This window comes from Pelodiscus sinensis, chromosome 20 (genome assembly GCF_052426305.1).
Source record: "Pelodiscus sinensis isolate ZL-2025 chromosome 20, ASM5242630v1, whole genome shotgun sequence".
Lineage (NCBI taxonomy): Eukaryota > Metazoa > Chordata > Testudines > Trionychidae > Pelodiscus > Pelodiscus sinensis.
This window is the reverse complement of record NC_143071.1, coordinates 18,139,377-18,153,006: the sequence shown is the minus strand read 5'-3', so window position 1 is coordinate 18,153,006 and position 13,630 is coordinate 18,139,377. Positions and strand designations below refer to the sequence as shown.

Genomic DNA, 13,630 nt, shown 5'->3' with positions numbered 1-13,630 from the left:
TTACACACAACATTAAAACTTGTCTCCAAAATTACTTAGCAGTTGTTACAAGTAACACCTAAGATAACTAATTTTCTGTCAATTGTAGTAAAAACAAGTCTCTCCACTGAAACATCAAGGGCCTGGCTACTTCCTCAATGAAGGTTTACCTGGCAGCAATTTTGCCCTTTCATCCAGGAGAGGCTGGTGGCTTTTGTCTTCACAAGCCCTTTGGTTGGGCATTGCCTCAAGGGTATGGATTAGCTCCACCCACTGGTTCAGTGCCCAGTCCCTGCTTGGGATCTCAGCCTGGCCCTCTCGGCGCTTACAGGTCTCCCCTTGGAGTCTTTAGCAACCTAAGGGTTGGTTCTATGGCCGGTTTTGTTCAAGATCTCCACTGAAGGAGATGCCACAAACTCCCTAGTGGAATTTATTCCACTGCTTAACCACCCTGACAGGAAGTTTTTCTTAATGTCAAACCTAAACTTCTCTTGCTGCAATTTAAGCTCATTGCTTCTTGTCCTATTATGAGAGGTTAAGGAGAACAATTTTTCGCCCTCCTCCTTGTTAACACCCTTGTTAACATGTCCATTTTAAAGACACAGACTGCTGAATGTGTATATGCTATTTTTATGCGTGTATCATTTCTGTAGATAAAGTTAGAAATATGAAGTGCGGAGCTGTTCATAATTCTAAATATGCTAATGAGGGCCATTACAGATGCTCTAGAAATTCAGTGATCAAGTCAATGATCTGTGAATAATCTTGTTTGTCCTGTAAGCCCAAACTATGCTTCATCCTAGAAAGACATGTGGTCAGGCCACCTGAGCCTGAAACCCATTTTGGATCTGGTATTTTTCCACTCAAGTTTGGAAGCTTGAAATGAGCAAAGAATTTCTGCTTTTGGAAAAAGGGATATAAGAGTGAGAACCAAACAATAAGGGCAGTTGCTAGATGCCGGAAGACTCCCCGCGGCCCCTACTTACCACCAAAGATGCCTGCTACAAACATAAAAGATAGAGCAGCGGGAAAGATCAGGCCCAACCTAGATGACTTTTTAGATGTTTAGGGTAAGATTTGGTATATAACAAGTAACTTACTTTGATCTGACTGTTTTCACTCGCAACCACTTCAATCCATGTGTAGTTTAGCACTTTCGGTAGGTACAGGTAAGGTGACTGATACCAATGCCAATAAATTCCTGCCAGCTCCATGAATATATTTGATTCAGGTAACTTATTTGTGGTTGGGATGCCCACGGTGCACATGCTGCTTTACCAAACACATGCAAGAACAAGGCTCTTGACCTTATTCCTTTATTCAGACATGCAGCAAATCGTTTAATTCAAGCATAAGAATCAGCAAAACCTGGTTCGGAGGCTGAGACAAGGAAGTATTAGAAACGGCAATTAGCCCATGTTTAACTGCTCCACCGTATAGTAATAAATATGAAAAAGAGCAGAGATAAGAGCAAATGACTGCAGAAAAACAACTTCTCCAGAAAGTGCAGATCAGACTCGCACGCCTGTGGTTCCGCCTGCTTGCAAGTTCCTTGCCTGTCTGCATCGATTCTTCCCACAAGCATGGGTGGTTCTGTATTTCCCTTTCCAAGTGGGTCTGAATCTCTGCTCTCCTGTTCTCCCATGACCATCTCAGTCAGCGAGTCTCCTACAATGGGAAAAACAGCAGCCAAATGTAAATATACGTTAGGGGAAATTTTGGACAAGAGCAGAGGCCTGCAGGAGCGTAAACTGGATTTTATTTGCTTGATAGGTTTTTTTTTAATTAAAACTTCAAACCTTTTTCTGTCAGAAAATCTCAGGGTCTGTCCTGGCTCCATGACCATGTGAGGGGGGCCAGAGGTGATGGATGCTTCAGGGCACTGTGTTTACTGCTGAGTTTACATAAAGAACCAAGGTACAGCTTCTTTGTATACACAGTTGCCTCTATGCTGTATATTTGATTAGGATAACATATGCACCATGGTGACGTTGAGCAGTGGTAGGTGTCTTAAAGTTTGTGAATTTAGAATCAAACGTGTCCTGAAACACAATCAGCTTTGGTTCTAAGCCTGCTGGCATGATTGATTTCCTGAGATAAGTGCTCCCTACTGACAGAACCCAGCAACTGGATACGGAACATTCCAAAGTAGGTAACCAAACACCAACCTTGTTTGCTTAGGAGGTCTCTGGATGTTGTTCTAGGTTGCATGGCGCATTTAAGCAGTCTAATAGCCTTGCGTAAAGGGTGTAGGGGTTTCGCCTTCAGTTGCATTAAAAAGCAGGTCTCCAATATACCCAAAAACATTAGGACAAAGACACCTATGAAAAACATCACTGCAAAACAAGAGGCAAAGGATGTGCTTGATAAATTTACTTCCTCAAGGTCTAGTCACTCTTATCTATAGTAATTCCTCATTTAACACTATAGATATGTTTCAGAAAATGATCGTGTTAAGTGAAAACATGTTATGCAGGGTCAATTTCCCATTGAAAATAATGGAAAAGGTGGGGGTTGTGTTTCAAGTATTGGTGTCTGTTGGGACTGGGACATAAGGTTGGGGGAGAAAGGGGACTGTGTTACAGCAAGGAGGGGAGGTGTTTGGCTCTGGGGAAGTGAAGGGGAGGAGAGGGAAGGGGGAATGGTTTGCCCCTGTGACAGGTCTGCTGGGACCCGCATTGCATCCGGTAAGGGGGGGGGGTCACTGGGAAACGGCGCGGTGAGTGGCGAACCCTCCGCTGCTTTGCAGGGAGGTGGGGGAAGCCCCGCGCAGCCGCCGGCAACGGGCCTGATGAGGAAATCGTGCTATTCTGGGGATGGTCGTGTAATTCAAAAAACGTTCCTTAAAAAAAAATCGTGCTATTGCAAAAACATGTTAAGCGGGTATGTGTTCAATGAGGAATTATTGTACTGTGTTCTCCTGCTTGGTAGAAGAAATATAAGGCCCTAAAGTCCAAAAACTACTCTGAACAGAAACTTCTATTATTACAGCTCTACAGCAGCGGCTATGTGTTCCTTTTCTTACTGTAGCTGAACAGGTGGCAGGGTTGTACTCTGCTCTCTTCCTTAGATCTAGTGCATGTGACTGTTACTCAATAAAGACAAGTACCTATTACGGGTGGGTCATCAGAAGAAGTGGGAATAATATTCTCAAGAATCACAGCTAACACTGACTCTCCAACGATGAGTGACAGCTGGAAGCTGATCTTGTCTCCATAGGAGCCGGAGCTGAACAAAATAGCCATATCCATTAAGTAGAGCGCACTTGTTGGGAAGATAAGGTTCAAAACGTATAAAATGGGTCGTCTCTTCATGGAGATCTGGGAGGGGGGAACAAGGCAAACATGAAATAAGACAATGGCCTGGATTAACACTGGTCTTGATGGGATGACACAGACTCTTCCAAAGTTGGTTGGAATTTAAGCTATCAACTCAAAGGTGGGAACAGGCCCCAGTGACCTTCTTCCTCTCTAGTGCAGCCCAAGCTTCAACTACCAGCCTTAAATACTCACATTCGTCCTGTCCCTAGCTTTCTTTCCTTGCTTGCTTACCTTCATTTTCTTCTGGGTCCCTTCCCTCTAACTCCTACTTCCCCTCCTCTTGTAGTCTGACCTTTCTTCCATTTGTCCTGCTGGCTCTTCCTTACCAGCCCATCTCTTTCTAACGTCTACTTCCATCCACTCCACCTAACCCCCTTTGCCTTCATTTTGTGCTGAGCCCTAAATTCTTCTGCACACTCTTACTATTTTCCTGATTGTATCCTCTCTGTGTATATTCATGCACATGTCCACTGAATACATATGCTCTTATCTGGCTGATTTTTTCTTCTAGTCCCCTAAACCCACATATTCAAAATGAAGCAGATGAAAAGTTCCCTCTATTGCAGTAACCTGTCTCACAATGGCCTATGCTAGATATCTTAAAGCAAGAAGAAAATATGTTAGGCCACATCCTCCGCTGATAGAAATTAGTGAAGATCTGGTCCTATAACTGTGTAGTTCTAGATCATGAAGAGTATTTTTTAATCAGCTTTGAAGGAAGCTAGAGACCTGTCAGCATTAGTCTCTGACTCCGTATTTTTCTGACAACATATGAGTGTTGTGCTGTCAAAGATCATTTTGATTAAGCATCATCTGACTTGTGCAGTGGACTGCTTTGGTTCCATATTCTTTGTGGCCTCGGGAGCATTTGTTAGGAGTGAGATGCTAGGAATTTGGCAGTGGAACTGGTGCCATGAATTGTCTTGGGCCCATGCGCTGCTGGATTTGTGAAACTGCTGCAGTTCTCCTGTTTAGACATGGAAGTTGCATATTTCCCCATGACCTCCTTGAAGAACACAGCACTTGGCACTAGCAGTAGATGGTGCCCGGTTTTTACCTCTGTTGCAGGGGTCAGGCAGGCCTGGCACAATACTCTGAGGGGACACATTTTGAGACCTCTACTTAGAGGCATGCAACATTCACTTTAATCAGATCATTCTGTTTTGGGATGTTAGAGTCCTATAAACTTACTAAAGTAGCAATGCTAAAGCTTGGACATAAGAGAATAATATTTATCTCCCTAAACCTTTTGTTAAAATACTTACCTACTGTATGTTTAATAGAGTGTGTCTGTTTTTTTTTTAAATTCCTTTATGGTAAGAGCTAGGGCCACCAATTCAGTATACTGCTTCCTCTTACCATAGCTTAAAGCAATGTGCTGGTTTGGTTGTGCCAGGACAATAGAATGTGCCTGGAATGGATTGCTTCTCATACAACTAGACAGAAAAGAGACAGAATCACCAGGCAGGTAAAAGGGGCAGTCTGGGGGTGCCCTCCATCCAGGACTGCCTCAACCCCGAACCTCTCACCTCCCAGGTGCCCTTTAAGGGGGGCAGGAGGGCTGAAGTTTCCCCCTCCCTGATTCATAAGGGAATATAGTTGGCTAGTCCCCTTCATCAGGGAGTGAAGGGAAAGTGCACTGTTTGCTCCATCCCTCAGACTGGCTGGGGAGTGCAGGGGGCAGACAAACCTTGAACCCTCCCCCAGCAGTGCCCAGCAGTGCCCACTGGAGCTGCAGAAATCATGGAGAGGCACTTTTCACCTGACCCCAAATGCTGCAGTGAGAGAGGGCTGAAGTAGTCCTCTCTCCCTGGGACAGCCTCCATACTGAACCCCTCATGCCACCCCACCCCAGAGCAATGATTTAAATGAAGAAAAACAAATATTAATTGAGTTAAGGACCCCAGCAACACCCGGTAAATCTTGTAGTAATTTATAAAGCATTTTGCCTGGTGAGGAATGTCTATTTGTAATTGTGGGTTTTGGTCCTTGTGGAGGGGCGTGGTGTCGGCGTGACCCTCCCCGAGGGCCACACAGGGTCCTCCGCCCTTCCCCTCCGGCTTCCCTCACCCGAGGTCTCTTCCCCTTGTGCTCCCTGATCACCCAGGAGCCCTGCCCCGAGTCCAGCAGGGTCGGTCCACACTCAGTAGAGTGTTACTGTCGTCCGCGTCAGCGAGGGGAGGTAGGGGGGCTCGGGCCCGCTCTCACTCCGAGCCCTGACCCAGGGCCCTAAGGTCTGGGGGGATGCGGCGCCCCCCCAGCCCTGGTTGGTGTGGGAGGGAGTCCCCTAAACACACCAACCCCCTGGGTTCCAATACCCTGCCCTGGGTCGCTTCCTACCTCCCTCGCCGCGTCGCCATGACGGCTTGGTCCCGAGGGTCTCCGCAGACAGGCTCCGAAGTGCCTCTGTCCGTCCGCCCTCTGTCCTGCTGTGCGTCTTCTCCCCCCTCGCTCTGGCGACGGCGCTCCTTTTGAGCATCCCGCCACAATGACGTCCTCCGTAGCGGGGCGGGACCGCCTCCTCCACCGGGGGAAGTTGCCCCGCCACGGCACCTGCGCCGGCCGGTGCCACAGGGCTGTGTCGGCTCCCCGTTGTTCCTGCCTGGCCAGGGCTGTGGCAGCGTGGCCGGGCGCAACTGGTGGGGCCCTCAAGCCGCGCAGAGCAGGAGCCAGCGCGGAGCCGCCGTTTCACCCCAGCATGCCGGGGACGGCGCTCGGCTAGTGCGGGTGCTGCCCCATCACAGTCCTTTAAAGATGACTATATTTTGCTTGTGTTGTGGTCATAGCATTTGTGGATGAGCCCAAATGTTCTGAAGACTTGTGTTTTTGATACATGAATGAATGAATGAATGAAATATATAAGGTGTGGAATACACTGACAATGCAATACCTCATAGGTGATCGCAGAAATCCAGTCTTCTTCCCCCACTAACTCTTCATATGATATAATATTTAGCTTTATGAACTTCCATTCCCCACTGGTGAGGAGATAAAGTTTGCTTTGCTTAGTCACAACCTCTGTTGTCTGATTGGACAGGAGTATGATGTCCCCTGTTTGGAGAAAGAAAGTGAAAACACAGTGCTTTAAAGGTGTTTCCTCTCTCAGGGTAAGGAATTCAAATCACTGGAACACGCCAGGTGTGTATTTAGAAGGCGCGGGGGGGGGGGGGGGGGGGAGAAAGTGAAGGCCCCTTTCAGTGGGAAAGTTGCAGCTCTTGTGTATTTGGAGCTTGATTCTTATTTACGGTAAACAGGGAATGGTTTCATTGAAATAATTGGAGTTATACCAGTACGAGATCAGAATCCAGCCAAGTGTTCACTGCTTAAATGGGAACAAATGTCTGCAGACAGTTGGAGTTTTATAACTTCATTGGTCTTGGCTACTTGATTACATTGTGTCTCCCATCTTAAGGCCTTGATCCAAATCCTACTGAAGCCAGTGGGAATCTTTCCGTCGATGGAGCCTTGTAGATTTGTTTATTGGGCAAAGGGAAATGAAGCCGCGATGTAAATAATCACGGCTTCATTTAAATGTAAATGGCTGATCAGCTGTTTGTCGGCTCAGCACGCTAGTCTGGATGCTCCCCTGTCGACATCAAAGGCATTTGTCGACCTCCTCAGTAAACCTCATCCCACAGGCATACCAGGGAGGTCAACAAATGCCTTTGATGTCGACGGGGGAGCATCCAGACTAGCGCGCTGAGCCGACAAACAGCTGATCGGCTGTTTGTTGGCTCAGTGCGGCAGCCATTTAAATTTAAATGAAACAGCGATTATTTGCCTACGACCCTAATCTACATCGACGGAGCCATGTAGTGTAGACACACCCTTAGAGGAGCCGTGTGGAGGGTCTGTCTTTCCTGTGCTTCCATGAATACGTGGGAGTAGCTCTTATCCTCTTCACAGACTGACTACGGTGGCCATTGAGGAAATGAAACATTTTCCTGAGAAAAATATCCAGAGCTCAATACCAAGATGGTTTCCCTGGAATGCTTCCCTCCCTGTTGTGAACTGGTCCGGTTTCATACTTGCACTCCTAGCCAAGGTTTCCCTCTTCATAGTAAAACAAGCTGCCTTTCTGGATGAGCTGCTTTAGCGAAACACATGTTATTGGGCTCAAGACAAGGTTAACTGTGTGACATTTAGTAGCCTGTGATACACAGAATGCCAAACTAGATGATCTAATGGCCCCATTCAGTTTTTAAACTCTAGGAAAGTCATGAAACATTTTCTATCTTAGTTTAACAAAGGCAATTGTTTTTCAAGTGTAACAGAATTATTAGAATAGTTCTAGTTAAATGGAAACCAGTGCTGAGCAAACAATAAAAGATCATGCTTTATAGTAAGTCTTGCCTCTAAGAAAACATGTCACAGCTAATGCAGATTTAGCCTGGAACTCAAATCTCTAATCTTGGGTTCCATCTTGCAGCCCTTTTTACTACTGTGAGTACTTCTACCAACTTAAATCTGAATTGTGTTTTTAATTTAGACCTTCATGCATGATTTAAGGACTAGATCTTGTAAATTCAAGTAATCCCTATTGCAGTCAGTGGGATGAGACATTTGACTAAACTGACCACTCCTGGAAGGCTTGAAGGGGAAGATCCTAGATTCTTCCAGAGCTTTACACACGAGACTCCATAGTGGGAAATCATACTATGGCCCAGTTTCCCTCTTGCACTGTAATTTTTTTAAACTCAGGGAATGCTATTGATTAGTGAACATAAAAATTAAAGAAAAAGTCTGGTAGCACTTTAAAGGCTAACGAAACATGTAGATGGTATCATGAGCTTTCATGGGCACAACCCACTTCTTCAGATGACCAGAGAGTTGAATGTGCAGAACCAAAAATAAATAGGGAAGGAGGAAAGGAGGAGGAGAGAGAGGAAGGGGGGAGGAGAGGCAGTGGGTATATAAAAATCAAAGGGAAAGCTGAGCAGTAATGTAACAGGCAAAACTGTCTATAAGCACCTAAAAATTCAAGAGCAGATCAGACCTGTGATCCAGCTAGTCCATTCTTTGTCTGCAGACAGTGGCCAGCAACAACAAATCCAATGTAGCTGTAGTAAATGTGAGTAAAAATGGACATACCTGAATTCATAAATGGGAAGATGGTTATCTGGCACATCTGGGTATCAAATGGAAACTTGTTCATCTCCAAGTTGCATGCTATGGTGACACGGTGCTGCTGGGTTGTATGAATGGTGCCATTGTGAATGATGTTCAGAAAGGACCTGCTCAGTGTTTTCTCTTCATCCACTCTGAAGAAACCAACGATTCAGCAAAAACAAACAGTAAAATGACCAAATAGTCACTGCAGATCGAAGTCACTATTTTATTTGCAACTCGCTATTTGTCTGACTTTGACTGGTCAGTGACCCTATCTATGTACAACAAGAAATGGAAGAGAAAGGGTGAGTGACAGTGAGTAACAAGTCAGGCCCGTACATAGGGGGTGGGTGGGAAAGGATGAATGCATCAGTCCCATGGTTCCCCAAGTAAGCATGAGGCTGGAGCAGTGTATTATCCCAGCCTCTCTCGCCCATGCTCCGGCCAATCCAGGGAAAGGTAGGAGCGGCACGCTGCCTCAGTCTCCCTCCCTCCTCTGTGTTCCGACTGGGGGAAGGCTGGGCCTGATTTTCTGCCCCACCTCCAGGAGTGGAACCGAGGGCGAAGCTGGGCGGCCACCAACTCCTCCTATGACTTGCGCCCCCCCCCCCCGAAAGTCCTGAGTATGAGTCTGCAAGAGATGAAAGATTTAAAAACAAGGGAGAACAACAACAAAACTGGGAGAAAACAGGAAGAGAGAAAACAAGCAGAGAACGGATAGGCCAGCATGTAGGTAAGAGCAGAATCAGGCCTTGTGTGGTCATGCGCATCTGTAACACACATACCCAGTGGGTGTGCTTCACTGTTCCATGTAGCGGCACTTAGACCATGTACAGTGAGCTCTCCAGCCTAAGCTGAGAGGCAGCTGGTTTTATAGTTCAAACTGTAGAGGCTCCTACACCAAGCTCTTGAGATCCCCTGTTTAGTTCTGCCTGCAGGCGGTTACACTTGCTCTTACTGCTTGACAAATAATCATTAATAATTAACCCTTTCGGAACAATACCAACTGTAATAGTACTGCAGGCAGCTCATGGTCCTCCAGAATGAATAGTGATAGCCACTAAGATATATTGTGAAAGTTTCTCTTTCTTTGATTGGCTTCCCTGACCGTCAGATAGTTTGCCCATAGTCTACACATGCTCTAGTAGTGCCCTCTCACACAGGGACTAAACTCTCTCCCTGATCCCCATTTTAATTAATCAATGTTTTCTTACTGCTATGAGATAAATTACATGACTCTCAGCTATTGCCCATTACCACAAAAAAAAAAAAAATCATCCTCCAAAACCTTTGTTTATATGAGTACCAGTAATCCTCACTCCAGTGAATTAGTTCCATTGATTTCAGCGGCACCAATCATGCCCCTTGTAATTATCTGTCATAAGGAAGTGAATTAAAATCAGCTAAGGAGAGTCTTACTGTTCATAAATGCCGATATATGGGGACCACAATGTATCCACTGGCAGAATGAGTTTGGAAATGTTACAGAACTCCTGAGGATTCCATGTTGCAAAGACATTTTCCCACTTCTAGAGGAAAGAAAAATCACAAATGGAACCAATGTTTGGACTCACAGCACATAGGAAATGGCTTTGATTTTACAGAAAAGGGCTCTTACCATGGTCACCAAGAAATAGACAGTGACAGTCTGTAGCTTTTCAACCTACAGAAGCAAAATGGGACGTGGTTAGCACGATTCCATTAAGGTAGGGATGGCGCTTGTCAGTTGGTTGGTCTTTTTCTTACAATATCATGATGGGTATCACAGATATGGGAAAATCAGGTCAGGTCAATGACTTATTATTTTTGGTCTTACAAACTGAAGAGTAGAATGGAAGGATAAATGTTTGGAAAAAATAATTGCCTGATAGGATACACCTGGCTGTGTAAATCTGGTCTGGGAGAGGATCCAGAACAGAACAGCAGAATGGGAGAAAAATTGCAACAAGGCTCAAGGAAATATAGTCTACAGAATCCAATACCTGATATATAAGGAGGGTAAAACCCAATAAGAGTTACCAGGTCTCTCCTTACTCTCCCACTCTACTTTGCTTTAACACTGGATAATAATGTGGATTCACAGCACCCAGGCAGGCTAAGCAGAGAGTGGTGTTTCCCTTGTAAAAGGCTTTTTTTTTGGAGGAAAAAGAAAGAAGTTCTGATGAAATCCAAATCAAGGACCAAATTCCTGAATATTCTTGGACAACTTTGCATTGCTTTGGCAACAAATTGCACCTTAACTATCCAATTACAAAGCAGGTAGGAGGCTGCTAGAGAAATGAATCTTGCCCTGTACTGTGATCTTTTAGGCTACGTCTACACTGGCCCCTTCAAAGTCTTACTTCAAAGTAAGAATAAGAGCCTCCGGAAAAGGGCACTTTTTCCGGAGGATCGGGGCCAGTCTAGACGCTCTTTTCCGGCTTTTTTAAAAGCCGGAAAAAAGCGTCGGACATTTTTATTTAAATGCCGCGGGGGATATTTAAATCCCCCGCGGATTTCCCTACGACGACTAGTGAAATTTACATGCCCCTTCCGGAAAAGGGGCCAGTGTAGACGTAGCCTTAGAGTTCATTTTAATGTGACACCTGTTTAACATTGGGTGAGCATTAAAGAGATTTTAAACAATACCCCCATCTGTGTGAATGTGACAAACTATTTTACATCTGGAGCCTCCCTATATACATTGCTCTGGATTATGCTTTCAGACCACAGCCATAAAGTCTTTAGAAGATCTAAGGTGTATAGCATCAAACTTTTCACATGAGTAGCTGTGATCAGTGGATTTACTCCTGATATGGACTGGCCAGAGAAAGAGAAAAATTACTCACTCACTCATGGGTCATCAGCTGCCTCAACATCTCACTTTCCACAAAATTTCCCACTATAAAACTAATAACATTTGTTTCCTTACCACTGAGAGGATGGAAAACAATAAAAATTCTATCTCCACTTTCAACGGCTCTTTCCAATTTTTCTTGGGTATTGTATGTAGCATGGGTGCCTTTTCATAAGAGATATTCAAGTAGTGAATGACATCATCATACGTACAGAGCTGTTCTGGGGTAGCACCTGTGGAAATAAAATGAAAGTTGAGTTACATTTAAATTCATTTTAATAGAGCAATACTGGCAGGATGTCAACATATACCACACACCCAGACTACGAATGGGAATGCACATCAGAGGATAAAGACATTGTGCCATAGCTACTAGAAAACCACAGTCAGATCTTTTCCCTTTCACACTGGTGGAACTAGGGTGCCCGTCTTAATCTTCCTAATGCATATATGAGAATCTAAATGACTCAGGTGTAATCTGGTTGTTTTTCCCCTGGTCTTACTATAAATGTAACTTACCTGTTGCCAAAGACACAGTGAGAATGGCTAAGAAGGCTTCCCACATCTTCCCCCTTTTCCTAATGAAGCAAGTGGTAGAACTGACGCTACCAAGAGTTGCCTGTGGCTATTTGCTGAGGTGCTGGTGATTTGATATTAATCAGTGCAGGGAGAAAGCTGATGTAATTGAAGGCTAGGTTTTTTTTAATGAAGAATTCAATGATAATGGGTTGATGCACTCAGCTGGCTCTTGGGATCTGCCCGGCAAATTACTGTTAATGATATTGATGTTATAGGGCCAGTGCTGCAGTAGGAATCATTTGCTTTAACTTCATGGATTCCACACTCCACCCCCAAAAAAAGAACTTATGCAGAGAAAAGGGAAGGATTCAGTATCACCAAGCATAATGCTAAAAGCATTAGCCCTTTAAGAGCCAAGTCTTGTGCATGTTTATGTGTTAAATCTGATGCAGTTCCATTTCTCTGGAAATAGAGTCACTCTAGGTTTTTACTTGTCCGATAAAGCAACATTTGGGGCTACACAACTCACTTAAAATTCTCTTGTGTTTGAATTCCTGTTCCCATATGTGGGTTGCTCAGGCAAGGGGGCGGTAAGTGACCCTGTGGTAGAACTTCTCCATTTTCTAGCCATCAGTCCTTTCGCACATTCATCTGCACTCTCGTTTCTTTTTCCTTTTGTGGGGTGAGCAGACAATTTCAGCACGTGCACATCATTCCCTAGCCTTGCTAGCCCTAATTGACAGTGAGGGTTCATCACTGTCCTTCATGTCACTTTTTTCAGTTAAAACCCCCTCTAACATCTGCTGTGATTGAACCGTGGGTGACTTTGGAACAAGCCGGAGAGGCAACAGCAGGATACAGCATGAGCTCCAAAATCATTTAATTCCATGGAATTACATTAGGGGTGATTTGGCCAAGGCATTATGCAGCCAGTTAGTTCATTGTATCATTTAACTGTGCTATCTGTTGTCATGGCAGACTCATCTGGTAGCCCATATGGAATCAAAGTGTGATACATAGATTTAAGTTATAGGTATAAGTTGAGTTACAAGTAGGATTGCATCAGCGGCGTGTGAAATTTACTAGTGAATAAGAGTGAGGCGTGTGTATTGGGTATATTAAAAAAGCAAGGCTGTAATGCAAGGTCTACACAGGCTAAGGCACATAAGTTTAACTTAGTTATGCTAGGCCTCAGGCTTAAGGAGGTGTGCTTCAAGTAGGCGATCTATGACTAATCGTGTGTCTGTCAATTTACAAACTTATGTAAAGAATGGGCCAGTAGGCGATGGTCAGGAAAATATGCTGTTTGTACCTGTCTAAGCACAAAGTTAGACAAACACTGTTGGGAATGGTCTAGATCCCAGGTGGGGAACCTCAGGCCCAAACTGGATCTAGCCCCCAATGCTCAGTGCTCCCCCCCATCCCAAATCGGAGAGTCTGTGCTGGTGCTCCAGTGCCCCGATGCCCCACCGTGAGGCTGGAGCACATAGAATCTATCTGCCTCCCCCCAGCCTCTGATGTGCGCAGAAAATGTGGGGAGTGTCTTTCTCCTGCACAGTCGGGGGCCACATCAGCAAGGGTTTTTTATTTTATTTTTGCTCCTCACTTCTGTGAGCCCCCAACTGATTTTTTTCTATGAGTCAGCAGCCCCTGACCCAAAAGAGGTTTCCCTCTTCTGGTCTAGATGGTCTATGATCCTGCCATGTGTGCAAGGGACTGGGCTTGATGACCTCAAGGTATTTTCAAATCCTATTTATTCTATGATTCTATGATTGAAACATCAGGGAAAATTCTGCTCTTATTTCAGGTTACCATGGGAACATGTTTACATAGATACTAATGAGATGCTAATGAGACTAAGGGGAAC

At 44.9% G+C, this 13,630-nt stretch overlaps 1 protein-coding gene across 2 annotated transcripts; it reads right to left on the bottom strand.

Moving 5' to 3' along the window:
• Positions 1 to 1,281: 1,281 nt before the first annotated feature.
• Positions 1,282 to 11,887, bottom strand: LOC102460885 (5-hydroxytryptamine receptor 3A-like). 2 transcript variants are annotated; one of them, XM_025178122.3, is made up of 9 exons: positions 11,764 to 11,887; positions 11,320 to 11,477; positions 10,027 to 10,071; positions 9,828 to 9,937; positions 8,391 to 8,560; positions 6,190 to 6,350; positions 3,089 to 3,299; positions 2,148 to 2,315; positions 1,282 to 1,647 (listed from the first exon to the last, which is right to left on the bottom strand). In XM_025178122.3, exons 1-9 carry the CDS (start codon positions 11,807 to 11,809, stop codon positions 1,400 to 1,402), a joined length of 1,317 nt encoding a protein of 438 aa, XP_025033907.3. In that variant the 5' UTR covers positions 11,810 to 11,887; the 3' UTR covers positions 1,282 to 1,399. The 2 variants fall into 2 exon arrangements, with proteins under 2 accessions (XP_025033907.3, XP_075760374.2); XM_075904259.2 differs by lacking the exon at positions 11,764 to 11,887 and adding an exon at positions 11,563 to 11,699.
• Positions 11,888 to 13,630: the final 1,743 nt, after the last annotated feature.